Genomic DNA, 20,291 nt, shown 5'->3' with positions numbered 1-20,291 from the left:
AAGATTCACGACGATCTGAAACGGTCCCAGCATGTGAGCATGACGTGACCATTGTTTACTTTTAGCTAAGCCCCGCCTTCTTCTATTAGCAACTTGTGGCTAGCTGGCTACCTAACAAGGCTCTGTTCCGAGGTTTACTCTTCAGACACCACCCCGGCCCAAAGATTGTCCACATTTTTTTTTACCGGTAAGTAAATGTTAATTCAATAGTGCGCCGAAACTCGTTTGAGTGAATTTCTAATTTCGCTTCACTGTTAGATCGCCGGGCGGTGAAGCAACGGGGAAGAGAGAACACCATGAAGTACACGAAGCTAGCGTTAGGTGAGGCTGCTAGCTAGCTAGCTAGCTAGCTTTTGTTGTACTCATCATGTAAACGTTACCAGCAAGGTTTGGTCGAAAACTGTCCCAGTCTATCTAACGTTAAGAGGTTAACAAGGACAACGCATAGCTGAGTTGGCATGCTGCTAGTCGTCACCAGTAAAGGCTAACGTTAAGCTACATCTTTTATTCCGTTACGGTATATCGAGTTGAGGCTCAAGTCCTACCAACGCAAATCTCAGCTCAGAGCAGATGGCAAATGGCAAATGTAACTGGATAACGGCTTTGCCCACCAACATAGATATGAGAGAAACGATTCTGAGGCTACTACCAAGACCACCTGTGTGTGTTTTTAAATGAGTATAACGTTGTCTTGGCCCAGTGGATCGTGAACTTGTTATGCACACAGTGCTTAGGTGGTCGGAGTAACAGCAGACATGAGATCTTTACTGTAATCTAAAAATCTTGACAACCTAATACATTGGTTGTCTTGTGGCAAGAGAAAGGTGTCAGGCCTTAATTATTGGGCAAGCACTGGCCGGAAGTTACCTAGAGCAGGGCTTTTCAAAGTCTGAGACTGTGGGCCTCCCCTCATACGCTGACGCTTGGACAAAGACCCCCTCCCCCCACCTCCTGTGTGTGTGTGTGTGTGTGTGTGTGTGTGTGTGTGTGTGTGTTTGTGTTTGTGTTTGTTTGTTTAGCTTAATTACATACAGATATGATTGTCAAAATCTGATGTTGTTGATAGTCTTAAAATTGGCTCTTGATATAATCGTGTTAGTACTTGGTCAGCAAATGTTAACACAGAGGCCTCAAGTTCATTATGATACATTGTGGATAATTAATGCATTTGGTTTATCACCTTTCAGTATTTAAGCATAATTTATTTATTCAAGTGTCTGACTTGGTATTATTGGAGGGAATTTCATGGTTTATGCTATTCTAGGGCCATATGAAATCCGTTTGATTTTTTTCCAAATTCCATTTGATTTTTTTCCCAAATTCTTTTTTCTTATTCTTTCTTTTGAATTTTAGGATTTATATATATCATTTTTTTGATGACTTGGCTCTCTCAGATGGCCTCTTCGATATGTTCTTCAAAGTGGAAACCAAGTTGTGATGTGATGTAAGGGTCCCACGCAAGACCCACCCCCCTCTCAAAACTCCCCAATCCAAAACAGAATAATTTCTGTAGGCCTATTTTACAATTATGAAATCATTTAGGTTACTACAATCCTACTTGTGATTTTGATAATTACGCCTACAATTTCAGCCAAATTATGGAACATTCTGCAATATTCCGTGTTTTAAAGTTGATTCAATTTGTATTAGCAAATGCCATGATTCTGGTGTCCCCCCTCCCCCTTTTGCAGGATTCATAACACTAGTTTTCACTGCCTCTTTGCAGTGTTTCCTCTACATTGAACAGTGGTGGCCCCCACAGAAATCTAACATCATGGAACTGATTTCGTTGTATGGAGTAGACATAATCCTGAAAAGTAAACAGAATACTAGCCCCAAACTGATGCCCTTTGACAGGATAGTTTTGGGTTTGAATCAACAAGATAGGATCATTTTAACAGTCTACATAAAAAGCTCTCAATCAATCATTTGTGAGACTTAATCAAATCTATTATTTAATATCTGTAACAAAGTAAAATTGCCATGATGAGATATTCAGATAGTTACTAAGAGTTATTAGATAACATGGGTAGTATTATTATTATTATTATTATTATTAATAAACCATTTCGCCTATTTATTTGTTTTTATATAGTGCATAGAATACCCTTAACAGCCATCTGTCAATCACTGTGAAGTGTGAATGACAGGAAATATCTGTTAAATTGTTTCTCATGTTTGTAAAAGTTTGTAAAAATTTAAGAGCGATCTCAAGAAGTTTAGTTGAACTTTTAGGCTGAATCAGTTTCTCTGAAATTGACATGATGTTCTTGATTCTTACTGAGCTATCAAAGCTGTCAAATTTAGGCTAACTTTTTATGCCGGGTTTTAAGGACGTCTTACACATGCTTGGTTGATTTTTATATTATGGTAATGAAGGTAGCTGGCTATACTTAAACGTATAACATTACTCTTGAGGCAAAGTGGTCTGTTCATAATATCAGTGCAGGATCAGATCAGACACCCACCAAAAGTTTCTGCCGGTAGATTTCCATCGGCTCAGATTAATTGTTTGCCTTCTTTCTTTACTTTTGTTTATGCTGCCTAGCTTTAGACTCAAACACTCCCAAGCTGTATACATAAAAGCCTACTCTGGCATTGTACTACCTGCCAGGGCCGTTTATCGCACCACCTGGTTAATGGTAAATTGTTCCAGAAGGAAGATGTGTTTGCACATAAACACAGACCCAGGGCCCCTCTGTTTACAGTAGTCATGGCAGCAATCGGTTATTCAACAAATAGACCTCGCGTCGTCTCTCAAGAGAATGTTTATCTTGGTCGAGAGAGCCGTTCAAATTTTAGTGCTGTAAACACTGTCTGTACAACAGTAACGTTTTCTTCTCCTCACATGTAGCTCCATTCCAGAGATAATATAATATTGGATAAGGCTGTTTAATTGTGCCTATCTAAGGAAACTGTGTTGTAGCACTTAAGCACCTTGTAAGAATACACCCAGAAGGTGGAAGATTTAAGTGTGCAGATTTTCTGAGTCGTATTAATTTGCGCTCATTTCCTTTCCCAGGTCAGTGAAGTCCAGATGCATGAGTCTGGGTCAGATCAGACAAGCCACGCCAGCCCAGCTACTCAGACAGAGAACGGGAGTAATAGTGAGAATGAAAATCGACTGAGCAACAGCCAGACCCCTCCTCCCAGGACCCAGGGTCAGTCATTCCCAGGCTGCTCCAGATCAACACTGTTTCACTGCATCACATTAGCATTGATTTCAAAAATGTATATATATTTTTTAGAACCGTAGTAGTAGGTAGGACTGGCTATTGGTAAGAATTCAAGTGTAAGTGTTTTAAACAACTGCTGGGTTAGCCTCGTTTTAATTAGTTTGCTAGTAAAATGAGCATGCCCGCCCAATTGCTTTGGCTCGCCATGGATTTGAGAAGCTCGTAAAAAATAAATCCTTGCATCCGCGGGCGACAGTACTGTCTTTCAGAGGCTGTAGCACAGAGGGGAATAAATTAATTCTGCCCCCCCCCCCCCCCGCATTGATTTTTCTTTTGTACTGCTATTTTATAATGAAGTCAACGGCGAGTGGCTCTCTTTTTCCCCTAAAATGGACGTGGCCATATTGCCAATCTGATGTGTGTGGTAGAAGGGGCGTAGTGAGGGTAAACGGCGTTGAGCTAGGGCAGGGGTGCCCAAACTTTTTTTGAATGGGGGCCAGAATGGATCATGTGAAATTAACGCTGCTTCTCGCATCATATAAGTACTTGCTTGGCCTTCGGTTAACATGATCTGGTAGTCTGGTAGTTACTGCTCACACCCTGAAGGCGAGAGCAGGTAGCTGGTGGATGTTGCTGCCTGTCTAGTGGTCCTGGAGATTTATGACCATGTTTGTTTGTTGTAGTGCTCATTTTCATGCTAGTATATCATTCTGTTCAGCTCTGCATCAGGTCTCTATATAAACGCTCACCTTGGATTATGTAACATCTGCGTACTGATAAATGTAAGAATTTCATAGGTTTAGTTTTAACGTGCGTATCCAGTGGTTTTGGGAATATTACTCCGTTGTTATTATTATTATTATTATTATTATTATCTCCACCAGGAGATCATGTTTTCAGCCACGTATGTCTGTGCGTGTGTTCCATCTGTGTGTTCCTCCTCTCCTGTCGCTTGGCTGTGTGTCAATGCAGGCGGCGGAGCTAGGCAAAGAGCAGCTAGGCAAAGAGCGCATGCTCCGCCACGCACCTAAGCCACACTGGCCACTGTGCCTGGCCTGAGTTCACCACACTCTTCACAAACACATGTGAATATCCCAAATGGTCACATACGACCATTACTTTTTAGAGTGTGCGGGGAAACAGTTCACACAGTCACATTGGTCACTGATCCGTGTGTGTCTTATGTGCAATCCTGTGTGTGTGTGTGTGTGTGTGTTTTAAACACCTCACTTACGCTAGCTACCACTTTGCTTCTTATAGCCGCCCTGATGACAGCCACCACCACGTTACCTAGCTAACGTTATATTGGAGCTGCTTCAGCAAGTTACATGCGTTTACCTCTGTCTTTAAATGTCGGCTGTAACGTTATGCCTGTATTGCAACGCCGTCCTGGAAAAAGCTGACGTAGGCTACTTCCACATGGAACCTTTTGCATTGGGGAAACCTCTGCCATGATGATGTCAACAACAATGCCTTTCACACACACACACACACACACACACACACACACACACACACACACACACACACACACACAGTATATAATAGATAAATAAAGATGATTTGGCCCAGTGTTATGAAAACATATACACAGGAATACACTCAAGTCAGACTGCCCTTGAGAAACCCCAATCCCACCCATCATCGCGTAACCGCATCCCCTAATAAAAAAAACTAAACAATTATTCTAACACAAAGGCCCAATAAAAAACTTGACAAAAACACATAAATACATGGGTGACAACACATAAAATAAATCATGAATACATAAACAAAACACTAAAATAAAAGCAGACAATAATAATAACAATATATGATTTACAGTAGCGTCTCAGTATGAGAACAGTCACTAACACATTACATTCAGGCGATGTCTCGTCACACACATGGTCTATGGGTCAGCTTGGGGGAAAACGCGGACCTGGCGGAGATCTGCACACCACCGAGTGCACTTTTCTAGTTCTCAATGTAGTGGGATTGGTTTTATTGCTGATTTTACAAATGGAAACACAAAATTTGTAATCCTATAACTAGAATGCAAAGTCTCTGTCTCTGTGTGAGTGAGCAGAAATTGTGTTCGGCCACAGCTATGCCATTGTACGTGCGATCGCGCTGAATCTTTGAAAGTGTAAAGAGGACCCCTGCGGGTGACCTAATGCGCCCAGATTTTTTAATTAGCTAATCAGGGCTGATTAATGGCCGAACTTGCTGTGCAGTGGGTGTGGAGTCACACAGGGATGCATGCAGGGGTACTATTGTGCTAGTCTATTGGAAAACGGTTCGTCAAGATAAGCATGATTGAAACTTTAAACTTTGGCGAAATTGAAGACCATGAAAACATGATCTCGGCCCTTCCAGGAATCAAAGGAGGGACTGGAGCACACTGATAGATTTGCAGCTTGTATTACTACTATCTACTGTGATCTCAGACCTCTCGGTCTTGATTCTGATTCTGATTCTGATTTCTGAGTTTCAAACCCAGACACAAGCGAGCCAAGGCTTTCTTGGTGATGTGAAAGAAATCCCGGAGCATTGGCAGAAGGGCAGTGAATGGAAGGCAACATTTTGTGGTCACTATTATTGTGGGTTTATGGTTCATGCTAAGTGCTTTAGCGACAGTAAGCGTATTGTTTTCATGTGTTTTTCAGCTCATGTAGACATTCTATGAGTCTATAAATTCTGTAATTTGTTGTCTAGCTGCAAGTATGCAAGTGTCTCACATTAAAAGCTTCAAGCTTAAGAGAGAAGTTAATATCGATCGAACTATAGTGAAGAGGATTCCCCACGCACAGCCTGATCAGATGCTGGGCGGTTGCAGGAACATCAAAATCAAATTAAGAAAATAACCACCGCACACTGGAATGACTTACTGACATTTATTTAGTGAACAACACGTTTCGCAGGTAGTGTCATCAGGTTCACTCATGAGTGAACATGATGAACCCAGTTCACTCATGAGTGAACCTGATCAGTCACGCTACCCGTGAAACGCGCTGTTCACTAAATAAATCTCAGTAAGTGATTCCAGTGTGCGGTGGTTATTTTCTTAATTTTATATTGATAGAATAGAACTATATCGATCTAAAATCATAAGCATAACACCATATATTACATTTATCTTTAGGTTCTATTTTTTGCATTAACATTTCTAGATATACTGGTAGTTTCAGAGTTTTACTTTTTTAGTCTTAGCTGTTTAGCTGTTAGGAAAAGTGCTAAAAACACTTGAAACTGACTTGAAACTGATGTTTCTGAATTTTTAAGTATTCAGAAACATCAGAATTTTCTTTTTTAAATGCAAGAAAATCAAAGATGGAGTCCCTGTGGTTACAGTTGCCCCTCTTCTATCTTGCTCATGGAGTTGCAAAATAGCATGGACATACTACTGATACACTTTCTGTTGTATGCTTTGCACATATTGGTGATGACCACAAATCTGTAAGTTTATAACTTAGTTTTATACCAGCTTTACAGCTGCATAGGGGCTTGTGTAAAACATGTGTAGTGTGTAGTAAAAAAATAGTGTAAATACTTGTTCTTAAGGTTACTAATTTATGTGCTGCAACTGCTCTATTTTAGTAATGTGTGACTGACTCAGAATTTATTACGCACTTCTGTTTATAATTGTGCTGCTACAATTTGAATTGATGTACTACAGCCAGTCATAACCAGACCCTAGTCTCATATCCCAAAACGTCATCTAGTATTCAATGCAGATTCCAGGTTGTGATACTGATCTGGAGTCTGGACTCTGGACCCATAGCATAGTCCTATAAAAAATAACTACCCTTGAACTCGTCTGTCTAGTCGTCTTCTCCAAACTCAAACTGTGGCTGTTTGTATTGCTGTGTCTATTCATATTTATGCTGGAGAGGAGAAGGATGTGTGGTGGGGGCGGGGCGGGGCGGGGGGGTTTCAGTTGAAAGGGGGAGGGGGAGCAGAGCTCCTGCTGGGCGGGTGGATCACTGTTATTTTCTTGAGTTTTGTTTATGCTCACATCAAGTAGCCGGGCTCTGTCGGACTGCCAGGCAGCACGCTAGCCGAGCAGCACCGTCCCCTCCTCCCGACATTGGTCCCCAGACATACTTCTAAATGGAAATGATCAGGTTTGTCCGATCCTGTCTTTTATTGTTGTTATTGTGAGGTCGCGCTAACAGTCTATTTTTTTTTATTAGGATTTAATGATTTGTTTTGAAAAGCACTGTCTACTGTGTCTGTTATGCAATGTAATCACATGCGTCTCTGTGCGTGTATGTGTGTGGATATTCTAGTCATTTTCTCTCATTCTGTTTGGTTGAGCGCATTACCAAGCATGTGCATTTTTACGCACGAATTCCCCAGTCTTAATCGAGGCTAATCAGGTTGTATTAGTCTGTATTGTGTCTCATCAGGGACGTTATAATATGTGTTTTACAGTAAAGCCTTGTCAGCCCTTTTTCCTTTCCACCGTCAGTCATCTGCAGAGTTCACAAGACCAGTCTTGCGAGCGCAGATCCGTGTTTACACTCTGTCGCTCCCCTAGTAGGACTTTCGACAATAACAACAACAAGAAGATGTTTGGACTTGCTGGCTGCCATGGCAACAGGGATTAGGCAAAGGGCTGTTGTCGTGTTGATGGTGTCCACAGACAAAACCGAGGGGGCCGACCGGCTCTGTCTGTCTGTCTGTGTGTGTGTGGGATTATATAGGCCTCTCTTTTCACCGCTTTGGTGACCGGTGACTCTCCGCAGCGTTGAGTTTCATAAAGAAAGGGACAAAGTCGGAAGCAATCATCTGTTATTGTTATCGTTAGCCCCAGAGCCTCTGTGAAATGCGTTTTTGGGGGGGGGGTTTGTTTACCCCGATCCAAAACAGACCCGGCCTTGGAGAGAAATGTTTGTTTGTGGTTCAGACCTTAATTAAAATACGAGTCTCAAGTTCTGTTTTTCGTAAACACGCTCTGTATGCTTCTTTTTTTTTAATTCATTATTTATATCTCCTCTATGCAACTTTGATTATGCTGTTTATGTTGACTGTAAACATCCCTAGAGCTGTGAGTGCTTGACAGTCAGAGGGGGGAAGGGTGTGGTAATTGCTAGATGCCTAGCAGAGGTTGTTGTTGTTGTTGTTGTTGTGGCAGTGGCTTGTTGATGTTTTGATGGAGCTCTAATTCCCCCGAGACACCCAGTGTTGTTGTTTTTCTAGCTCGCTTTATTTTTAGTTTCAACCCACAGCAGTGCCCCGTCTAGCTAAACTGACCAGTCTACTCTGTGGCAAATATCTATATATACTGTATACGTATATAATATATACACACACGCGCATGTATGTTTTTTCACATGCATGTTTTTTTTTCTTGTATGTTTTTATGTATATGATATACGTACACATAAAGGAAAAAAGCACATGGCAAAGAATAGCAAAACTGGATTAGAGATGTAACGGTATGAAAATTTCACATCACGATGATCGTGACCAAAATTATCACGGTTATCGTATTATCACGGTATTAGTAAAAAATTGCTGAAAATGTTCAAAAAGTAATGAGACTCACTGAAATCATTTTACGACGTTTTATATTGAAAACTCAGACACAAAAAGGATTGATACACTCACTGAAATAATTTCTCAAAGGCTGCACGTTTGCATCTGGGAGACTGTTGCCAACTTTTGTTGATGATGGACAGTATTTATTTACCATGTTTTTCAATGCACTGTAATCACGGTACCGCGGTTTTAACGATAATGAAAATTTTAAACGGCACGGTTATCGTAAGGAATTTTATCACGGTTATCATTAAAACCGGTTATCGTTACATCCCTAAACTGGATATCACGCTACAGCAGGCGTGTGACGCGTGTCCAAAGTCCGGCCCGCGGGCTAGATGCGGCCCTTTGACCGATCTCAAGTGGCCCTCTGCTTGTCTCTCAAAATAGACTATATGTGGCCCTCCTCCACACAGTATTAGTTAATCAAGCAAGTTCAATTAGCATTTTTTCTGTTCACCTAACAATGACAGCACTATCATACAGTTTGTAGACAAGCACCAAGTAGGAACAGCACAGGCAGAACTAATGTTTCCACATGGTAAACAAAATACTTATAGTACAATTGTATTGTTTGTATTTTTTTTTATATATTTTCTCTTATAACCCATATGATGCGAGAAGCAGCTGGCCGCGCCCCCCGGTAATTTCACATGATCTAGTCTGGCACCCATTCAAAAAGGTTTGGACAGCCCCGCGCTACAGGGACCTCAGCTAACAAGCGGGAAGGTTAACATGTCTTCATAACTGGCCCCACATACTCGTAACATGTTTTCATGAAGGTTAACATGTCTTCATAACTGGCCCCACATACTCGTAACATGTTTTCATGAAGGTGAAGATGTCTTCATAACTGGCCCCACATACTCGTAACATGTTTTCATGAAGGTGAAGATGTCTTCATAACTGGCCCCACATACTCGTTAGGGCTGTGAATCTTCACTGGCCTCACGATTCGATTCGATTACGATTCAGAGGGCTTCGATTCGATTACGATTATCGCCAGTGATAGCTGTGTCAGGAGGCGTTATGTTTTTGGGTTATCCATCCATCCGTCGGATCCTCCTTAACGCGCATCTCAGGAACGCCTTGACGGAATTGCTTCAAATTTGCCTCAAATGTCCACTTGGGACTCAAGGATGAACTGATTAGAATTTGGTGGTCAAAGAAGGTCAAAGTTCAAGGTCACTGTCCCCTCACGACCCCCCATTCCATGCTCGTTAACGCGATATCTCAGGAACGCCTTGAGGGAATTTCTTCAAATTTGGCTCAAACGTCCACTTGGACTCAATGATGAAGCTGATTAGAAGTTGGTGGTCAAAGAAGGTCAAAGTTCAAGGTCACTGTGCCCTCACGACCCCCCATTCCATGCTCGTTAACGCGATATCTCAGGAACGCCTTGAGGGAATTTCTTCACATTTGGCTCAAACGTCCACTTGGACTCAAGGATGAAGCTGATTAAACTGTAAAAGGGGCCATAGCCAGTGATAGGAAGGTTGTAGAGAGTCGGGGTTCGAGGGGTGGGTCGAGGGAGTGGCTACTGGGGGGATGTGGGTAGGTGGGAGGGGTGTACGAAGATGCCTAAAGTGCCATAAGGCTGAATGGCCACATCACTACGCCATGGGCTTCAAGGTATTTGTGCTTGCATGAGTCTGGACCTGGACAGACATGATGTGTAGACTGTAACTTGACTTGTTTTGGCAGAGGGCCTACAACCGCGATCGTCGATGCGGCATTTCTAGTTTTCCATGGAATGGATTTTGACTTTGCCGGGCATCTATCTGTGTTGGTTTGTGGGCGATGCAGGTCCCCGCGTCACTACCCATGATGACCCCGCCAGTAGAGGCTCCACAGCAGCTGCAGCCGACGACACAACAGCAGATCCTCAGTCCCCAGCAGCTCCAGATCCTGCTGCAGCAGCAGAAAGCACTCATGCTACACCAGGTAGCTACACGTGTGTTCTGTGTTTGCCTTACAGACCCCACATTTATAACGGTGTTTGATAACCGCATTTTATTGTCATGTCTGCAGCAACAAATACAAGAAGTCTTCAAGAACCAGCAAGAGCAGCTCAATATACAGCTGCTGCAACAGAAAAACACTGGGCTTGTTAGTCAAGAGGTACACCTTCATTATTACGGCAATAATCTATTGTGTAACAAGTGTGATCAATTGCAGAATTAGAGACCAGAATTCAATTCATAGTTAGATCTGACTGATAGTTCTCAAAGTTAAAGGGAAATGTAACAGGCAGTGAATGCATTCATCATTGTTTTGTCATATACTTAATGACAAGTCTTATTCAATTCAGATAGTTCTCAAAGTTCAAGGGAAATGCAGTAACATAGGCAGTTGTCAATTGTTTCATCATTATTGACAAAAACATTTCCTGATCCAAAATGTTTGATGAAAATCCCCTTCCTTTTCCTGTATCAAAACGACTATTATTGACTGACTCCTCCAGCCCATAACAAATTGTATCTTCTATGGGGTGTGTGTGTTTGTGTTTGTGCGTGCGTGCGTGCGTGCGTGCGTGCGTGCGTGCGTCACAGCTGACAGGCCAGCAGATGGCGATCCAGCAGCAGCTGGTTCAGATGCAGCAGCAACATCTCCTCAACCTGCAGAGACAGGGCCTACTCTCTGTCCTGCCCAGCAGCCCTGTCACTGTCCCGGGTACGCTGCCCCCTGCCCCCTTCACCCTGTACTGCATTTCTCCACAGTTTATAGAGAGCCAAATTGAAACGTCACTTCCTGCTTTCTCCCTGTACCAGCGGTGAAGAAAATATGAATGGCGGTGAACGGAGAATAACGTTACTTTTTTTTATCCTGTTTGAATTGTGCCACGGGGGGGCCAACGTTAACTTTGTCAATTTAAAACATAACTTTGCATGTCAAGAAAGTCGCAGTTTGTCGTCAAACTGAAACGTCGGGGTTAGTTTCGTATAAAAACGACATAACTCGTGGCATGTCGGCGGTCTCCAGCTGTGCCGGTAGAGAAAGTGACGTCACTTAGGCGACAGTGTATGTAGTCTTTCTGATTTGTAACTTCTAGTGCAACAGTTTGGCGACAAACTGCGACTTTCTTGACATGCAAAGTTACGTTTTAAATTGACAAAATTAACGTTGTCACCCCGTGGCACAATTCAAACGGGATCAAAAAAGTAACCTTGTTCTCCGTCCACCGCCATTCATATTCTTTCAGCGCTGGTACAGGGAGAAAAGCAGGAAGTGACGTTTCACTTTGCCTCTATTGTTGAGGAAATTCAACCCTTAATAAGTTAACTACTTGTATGTTTAATAGACGTGTCTACTAGTGCTTGATGACATGTGGCAAAGCACAATATAAATTTGCAAACGTAAAGCCAGCTAACTCACTATGTTTGTGTGTGTGTTTGTGTGTGTGTGTGTGTGTGTGTGTGTGTGTGTGTCTGTCTGTCTGTCTGTCTGTCTGTCTGTCTGTCTGTCTGTCTGTCTGTCTGTCTGTCTGTCTGTCTGTCTGTCTGTCTGTGTCTGTGTCTGTGATTCCAGGCTGTGAGAATGGTGGAGAGATGAGAGAGTCTTCCTGTCAGCAATCCAGCACCAACGGGCATCATGCGCTCCTGAAGAAGAGAGAGAGGTACTTCACCCTCTAACGTTTAATCTCTATATATCCTGCTTTGTTTGTAGCCTGGGTAAACCCATCCCCCACATGACCTGCTCTCAGACCTGCTCTCAGTCACTAGGGTGACTGGGAACTGAGAGAGCAGGTCACATGGGGGCTGGGTTTACCTAGGCTACTTTGTTTGTGCTAGGCAGTGCTTCCCAAACTGGGTTACGCATACCCCTAGGGGGTACGCGGAGGTACTACAGGGGGTACTTGAGAGAAACGAGAAAACGTAAGAGTAAAATCATGAAAATAAATGAAAATCTGCTCAGGACGCACTAATTGCAACTCTTTCACGTCATTTCTTATTTTGTAATGTTGTAAGTTCACCATTCATTCATTGCATCATATGCTATAGTTTTCTCTTGCCGGTTTCTAAGCAAAATCAGGGAAAGGGGGTGCCGAAGGCAAAACGGTTTGAGAACCCCTGTGCTAGAGCGATGCTGTCACGTCCTTAACGTTGCTGTTGTGTTCTTCGCAGTGGGCCGCTGGACGATCACACACAGAACAGCCATCCTCTGTATGGAAACGGCATGTGCAAATGGCCGGGCTGCGAGACGGTCTTTGGAGACTTTCAGGCATTTCTCAAGTGAGTGGTGAAGTCTTGCATGCCTGCAACCTGGCTTGATGTTCATTCGCACGTCTATCAGGCTGTGCAGTGGCATGGATATACAGTATTAAGGACTTAAATTATTATTATTATTATTAAGGAATTTAATTTGCATATTATATCACTGTCAATTGCACGTACACACAGGAGCTAAGCAAGTATCGTGGTTAAGTTTCTACCTTTTGTGGTGCAGACCTTCAATTTTTGTTTAAACCACACACAAAAATGAAAACATCTTGTTAGAATGAAATTATTCACGATATTATGATAGTGTTTCTGCTCATTTTACTACATCAATTACATATATCATTATTATACATGTTATATGAATGACAGATTAGAGCATGTAATGATTATGACTTAATGTGTTTCTCTACAGACATCTGAACAGCGAACATACACTCGACGACAAGAGTACAGCACAGTGCCGTGTGCAGATGCAAGTGGTCCAACAGTTGGAATTGCAGGTACATCTTTGATTTATTAACAGTAGTCTACTGTTGTGAAGATAATTTAGTCGTTGTTTTTCGATAGTGTGCGGCACCCAAGATTTCCTTTTTGAAAAGCATACATTGAAAAGCCTGTGAAAAACGCTGCAAGGGAATGCCTAGCAAAAGCTCGGGGTGGTGGACGGTGTATGTTCACACCCGGCTTAGCTAGAAGCATAAGTGACAACTTTGGATAAATTTCACTTCTTCACGGGATGCCAGGAAGCGAGCAGTTCTCACACTTCCTGTTCCTGTTATATTTTGTCATTTAACACAAAACTTGAATTAGCTCTCTCGACTTCTATTTTGGTTTTCCTCCCTAGTTGAAAAAGGACAAGGAGCGACTGCTGGCTATGATGGCTCATCTCAAGTCGTCGTCTGAGCCCAAGCCAGCAGCACAGCCTGTGAGTATTGAGAGGCAAAGTGAACGTCACTTCCTGTTTCAGCACTGTACCAGAGATTTTCTTCCTCCATTTATTTTCCCATAGACATTTCGTAAAATGCTTATAAAAATAGTTACACTTGGTCAAACCAAACAGTTCAGCTATTTTTAGAATCGGGAGAGACCATAGAACATTTCACTCAGACCAAAACTTAAAAAAAACATAGAAAAAATATTTTCTTTAAACCCGCATTTTTTTTAACGTTTTGGTCGGAGTGGAATGTTATGCGATCTCTCCTGTTTCTAAATATATCTGAACCGTTTGGTTTGACCAAGTAAAACTATTTTGATAAGCATTTTACGAAATGTCTATGGGAAAATAAATGGCGGATGAAAATCTCTGGTACAGCGCTGAAGCAGGAAGTGACCAACGTTTCACTCTATAGTTCTTTCCTTTGACGAAACAAAAGTTATTTTGTCTGTGGTTATATTGGAAGTTTTCCTAATGTGACTGTTTTTTCCCCCCCCAGGTGAATCTGGCATCTAACATATCCTTCTCCCAGGCAACATTGGGTAAAGGCCCTCCTCCTATGAGCCTGTCCCAGAGTGCCACAGCACCCTCCACCCCCCTGACCCCACTGTCTGAGTCCCCGTCGGTCCTCACAGCTAATAGCATGTTCACTGGAAGCCCTGGCCCTGTGCGCAGGAGATACAGCAGGTCTATGAGCCAAGGTATCAAAGAGGGGATCAGTCAGTTATAGAGAGGCAAAGTGACCGCCTACTTCCTGCTTCAGCACTGTACCAGAGATTTTCATCCGCCATTTATTTTCCCATAGACATTTTGTAAAATGCTTATAAAAAATAGTTTTACTGGTTCAAACCAAACGGTACAGATATATTTAGAAACAGGAGAGATCGCATAACATTTCACTGGGACCAAAAATACGGGTTTAAAGAAAATATTTTTTCGATTTTTTTTTTTAAGTTTTGGTCCGAGTGAAATGTTCTATGGTCTCTCCCGATTATAGTGTTGGCTGAACCCTTTGGTTCGACGAAGTAAAACTATTTTATACGCATTTTAAGTAATGTCTATGGGAAAATAAATGGCGGATGAAAATCTCTGGTACAGTGCTGAAGCAGGAAGTGACGTTCCACTTTGCCTCTCTATTCACATGGCGCATCATTTACTGCTTCCAGGTGTTGGTCTGACTGAAAGCACCGGGACACCGTGCGAACGTGGGGATGTTGTATTTATAAATCATGTTTGTTATCGTCTTTTAACAGACATCATTGACAATAAGGAGTTCTACTTGAGCACAGAAGTGAGGCCTCCTTTTACATACGCATCGCTCATAAGACAGGTAAAGTGTCATTTTACACTTTCACTGCCATACCAATATTGAAATACTGCAGATTTGCGTCGTTGACAGTTTCAGTTTTTCAAATCAGAACGTTGCTGCTGTCTTTTTGTCCCCAGTCATTCTTGTATACTCTGTCTCTTTTAGGCAATATTTGAATCGCCTCGCAGGCAGCTGACATTAAATGAAATCTACAACTGGTTCACAAGAACCTTCGCATATTTCCGGCGCAACGCAGCTACTTGGAAGGTATGAACACCACCGCTTTGAAAAAATGGCCTTGGATATTAATATCGGTGGATTTCAACATTATTGCCTAGATTTAGCTTACCTTTCCAATTTAGTGTTAGCATTTTTGCATTCAAGTGATACAAATTGCCAGATAAATCTGGATGTGGCTTTGGCTCATCCTGAAGTTCTGTTGATGACGGGGTGCTTATTTTCTCTCCCCCGATCCTCTAGAACGCTGTGAGACACAATCTCAGCCTCCATAAATGTTTTGTGCGTTTGGAGAACGTGAAGGGCGCCGTGTGGACGGTGGATGAGATTGAGTTCCACAGAAGAAGGCCCCAGAAACCCACTGGCAACGGGTAGGTGTTCCATGGACGTCAAGTCAGCGGCACCCTCAAGGGTGTTTCTAGATATTATTACCAGAAGTCCGATGCATGACATTGACGTTATTTGACCTTGTCGCTCCGCCTCTTAACCACACAGAATATTTAAAATAAGTCTTAAGAATATGATGCAAACGTCTGATCACGTGGTATTATTATTACTATTTTTGTTTCTTGTATATGTATTTTCCTTTGTTTGTTTTTCTATTTACTGTTGTGTCTCTGTGTTGTTTTTATATAATGTAAAAAACGATGTAAATCTATATGATGGTGGATGGGTCATACCATATAAGAAATGAATTCTCTCTGTGCCATGTGATTTACGCAAAAACATTTAAAAAGAAATATATATATATATATATGATGCTCACCTCATGGCTGACTGGTGTTAACACTAAATAAAGTATAACTTGATTCATTGTGTGCCGTACCGACAGATCCCCTATGCTGAAGAATCCTCAGAGCCGTCATGGTCAGAGCTTACTCACCTCTGCTCCCCTGGTAAGAGAAGTGCAATATTCAAACTGTGTGCTAGTTTGAAGTTAGATGATGTATAAAGTAAGGCTCTCACAGTGGAGGGAAGTTAGATGATGTATAAAGTAAGGCTCTCACAGTGGAGGGGGGAAATGTGCATAGAGAGAGCTTCAGGCTGCTTTCGTTCCGTTCCGTTCTGCACCCGGGAACGATTGCCCCCCCCTCCCCTCTCTCCCCTGCTGGTCAGCTTTCACATTACACCGTTTCTACCGTGCTCGGAAACGGAACAGAGTGCACTTGCGTCGTCAACTATGCCTGTAGTGTATCCTCGCTCCGTGTGTTGTCCTATGTGGTTCGGAAACGGTTGGCTTTCAGACTCGCAAGTGTTCCGTGCCCCCGGGCACGCCAAAGCGCTCCCCAGACCACCTTTTCAAGTGGATCCTGTCACGGAACGGAACGCAACGTTCACACTCGTCAAAATTTCCGAAACTGGGTTCAATTTGGGGACAAGTGTGCTCGGGGAAACGGTACGTTCCGTGCCCGGGCACGCCAAAGCGCTCCCCAGACCACCTTTTCAAGCGGATCCTGTCACGGGTTCCCCGTTGCGCGCCCGGGCGCGGAACGGAACGGAACGCAACGTTCACACACTCGTCAAACGTTCCGAAACTGGGTGTCAATTTGGGGACAAGTGAGAGAGCACCATCAGAAACAGCTCTGCATTGTTTTTGTAATGAAAAAGAAAATATCAGTAGCATGTCTTGACTGCGGTATGCTTCCTAATATTGCAGTAGCACGGAAATGGTTCCATAAACGCATTTCTTTCTATACTAAATGTGTCCCAATGTCATTCTTCTTTTTGAGCTTATTGTGATAATGTTGCTTTTTTCCAGAGTGGTGGTCCAGACTGCAGCTTCCCTGAGTTCCCTCTATACAATCCAGCCTGTATGGGCAGCATCCCCATGCACTCTCTGCCCCATGCTCTCCAGGAGCAGGTGAACGGAGCCCTCGCTAACGCTTATGGATGCGGATACCAAAGCGACAGCAGCGCAACACAGTCCCCTCCACAAGCTTTGTAAGTGTCACGTCCACCTTTCAAGTCCCGCCCACCACCCTCCATATTCACTTGTCTGTTAACACAGTGGTTCTCAAATGGGGGTCCGGGGACCCCCAGGGGTCCCTGGCACTTTGCCAGGGGGTCTGCGAAAAGTTTTCAGGAAAATACAAATAACAACTTTCTTTTTTTGGCAAAAGCTTCATAGTTCAATATGTTATGATTTAAATCTAAAATGGTTCATGGATTACGTTCTAATCTAACAAACCTATCAATTTAAAAGTCAAGCACGTTACCGTGGAAACAATTAAGCTTAGCCCAAAATCACAAATCAGAATGAGGGGGTCCCCGGTATATTTTCTATCTTGTAAGCGGTCCTTGGCTGAAAAACATTTGAGAACCTCTGTGTTAACAGATATTTGCCGCCTCATATCAGAATCGGAATCATTTGATTGTCCTATGATCATGACACAAATCTTAATTCTATACGTTTTTTCAAAAGCAGCATAAAAGAAGAGCAGGACGACGAGGAGATTTGTGAGAACTTTCCCTACGAGTCGCCGGAGAGCGCAGATGAGCACAGTCACAGCCCAGAGATGATCCAAGATGAAGACCACGGCAGCCCACAGAGGCCCAACCTTCAGCTTGACCGTGTGCCTTCTCTCTGACTGTGAGGTCCAGCTTCTCCACTGCAAGGCCCCTGCTCACAGTTTCACAGTCTGTGGCCCAATTCCAATCCGCCCCCTTACTGACTCAAGCCCTTAGAGGCGCGTTCACGTGAAGGGAGTGAGGGTTTAGGGATGTCCCACGCTGAAATCGCAAAGTGAATGAGGGCTCGGAGTGAGCCCTTTCTGCCCCCTTACCATAAGGGAGCAGCTGCGGCCACTTACGGAAAGGGAATTGCCCACAATGCATAGCGTTGTGACGTATAAAACGGGGAAGGCTGCAAATATCTGCCAAAAAAATAAAAGAACACGCGCGAAACGAACGCGGTGTTTGCAAGTGCGCTGGAATGCCTTAATTGACAATGAAACATTACATTAATAGGGATTTCAGATTAGACAAAATTATTATATCAGAGGAATGCAAGTACCGGTAGTTATTTTACACAATCCTAGAATAATCATCGATCATTTCTATTACAATTGCAATCCACAACTTTTTTGATGAATGAGAAATAGTTTTACCGAATCTGTATTGTACAGTATTGACATTGTGTATAATGTTGGGTGACATGTCATTGTTATGCTTATTTTAATTATAATTACACATGTTGCAGATTGCAGATTTTGCAGTAGGCTACATTTATTTTTAAATGACCTGTTGTCCACTCTGTAGAGCCAGAGCCTGGATGAGAACAGACTCATCAGGGAGTCTATCCCTCAAAGCGTCTTGACAATAAACAATATATAGCGAACCCCAAACCTGCCAGAGTCAACATCATCTTGTCAAGTGCAAAGGGCTCTGCTGTCCCAATCCTCCTATTTATCAAATGTGGATCCCTTCCACACTTGATGACTCAACCACTTTCAGATGGCGGCCATTAGAGGGACTGAGGGTTCAGGGCTTGAGTCTTTAGGGGGCGGATTGGAATTGGGCCTGTGACTTTCTGTTACCAAAAGACAAAAAAAAAGGCTTCATCTACGTAACCAAACACGTTACTTCTCGGCGGGGGGGGGGGGGGGGAAGGGGAGTACATATATTTTTCCTATTTATCAGCATTTCTTAGGTTATTTTGTGTTCTTAATCTAGCTCTGAATTCTTATCCGTACAGTAGAGTGAGACCACAAAAAGGCCTATGTGAAACTGTCTGTTGTTCCAAACGTAGTCTCCAGATGTATTTTATTTGATAGCTGTACACAGAAGGACCACGAGGACGACCAGAGAAGCCAAAGGAAAGGGAATATTTATGGTTAGCACTTGACAATGAAAGAGTTTCCCTCTATATATACGTATGGCTCGTATTCATGCTATGTTGGGGCCACACTACCTGATTTTGTTTTCATTTTCACACAATATATGAAATTATGTTTGTAGAGAAAGTTACAATGTTGCTTTAAAAATGTAAATGTACACTGCCAACATGATCTGGTATATTTGTACTTCATATATAATCAATTGATTAAAAAAAACAAAAAAAAACATTAAGTATCTTCTTTATATTTGTCTTTTTCACCCCCACCCCCACATTGCTGAATTTGCTCTAATTGAGCTTGTAAAAGTAGATGTTCTAGTCTTAACATGATTGTAAACCAAGAGATCTCTGACTAATAAATTCCTCGTCTAAAATGTGTGTGTGTACATCTCTTCCAACTGGTTTGATGTAGCACTATGGGCATCACGGCTTTCATTGTCAGCTAGGACAGTGGGGTCCAGACCCCATATAGATATAGATGTATATATAGATAGATATGTATATGTATATGTGGGACAAATCTGATCAGATGGAGGGCTATGAAAGCGGCAGAAATCCAACTCCCAGGTCTTGGTAAAAGCTTTCTGTACAGGTGAATGATGGGGGGTTGGATGGAAATTGTTTTCAGTGACCTGTAAATCTGACTTCAACTGTGTCAGAGTTCAGATTAGGATAAACTACAGACAGAACTGGTTGAATCTATTCCCAAGCCTTGTTTTACCTTATCACCAACTGACCACAGCACAAAATCAGTGTTAAATAAATTATATATAGCCTACTGTAGTCTTGTTAATGACACATGTCCCATCACACATAGCCTATAGTAAACCACACCACGATGCAACATAAGTGATGCTTAAAATTCAAAATAATGCATTTCCTTCCAAATAAAAATCCTTTAATATTGATACAAACACACTTATACATCGTTTAACAGAAATCTCATCCAACCGAATGGTACATTGAGGAGAAATGTGGATTTGACATCAGAAATGTAAATTCCAGTAATCTCCCATCTCAAAAAGGATTGATTAAAATAACTACATCACATAGG

General features: G+C 42.4%; 1 protein-coding gene across 1 annotated transcript; it reads left to right on the top strand.

The window, feature by feature from the left end:
• Window positions 1-100: 100 nt before the first annotated feature.
• On the top strand, window positions 101-19,598 carry LOC310780992 (forkhead box protein P1-B-like). The gene is given in 18 exon segments (XM_083641525.1): window positions 101-187; window positions 259-321; window positions 3,023-3,147; window positions 3,149-3,161; window positions 10,509-10,646; window positions 10,734-10,823; window positions 11,255-11,375; window positions 12,231-12,318; window positions 12,827-12,934; window positions 13,335-13,422; window positions 13,767-13,847; window positions 14,356-14,557; window positions 15,110-15,186; window positions 15,331-15,432; window positions 15,646-15,773; window positions 16,235-16,298; window positions 17,162-17,343; window positions 17,828-19,598. Coding segments are annotated over 16 exon segments (1,755 nt in total). The 5' UTR covers window positions 101-187; window positions 259-321; window positions 3,023-3,037; the 3' UTR covers window positions 17,991-19,598.
• Window positions 19,599-20,291: the final 693 nt, after the last annotated feature.

Source organism: Poromitra crassiceps (genome assembly GCF_964638095.1).
Source record: "Poromitra crassiceps genome assembly, chromosome: 8".
Taxonomy (NCBI): Eukaryota; Metazoa; Chordata; class Actinopteri; order Beryciformes; family Melamphaidae; genus Poromitra; species Poromitra crassiceps.
This window is presented reverse-complemented; position numbering and strand designations above follow the sequence as displayed.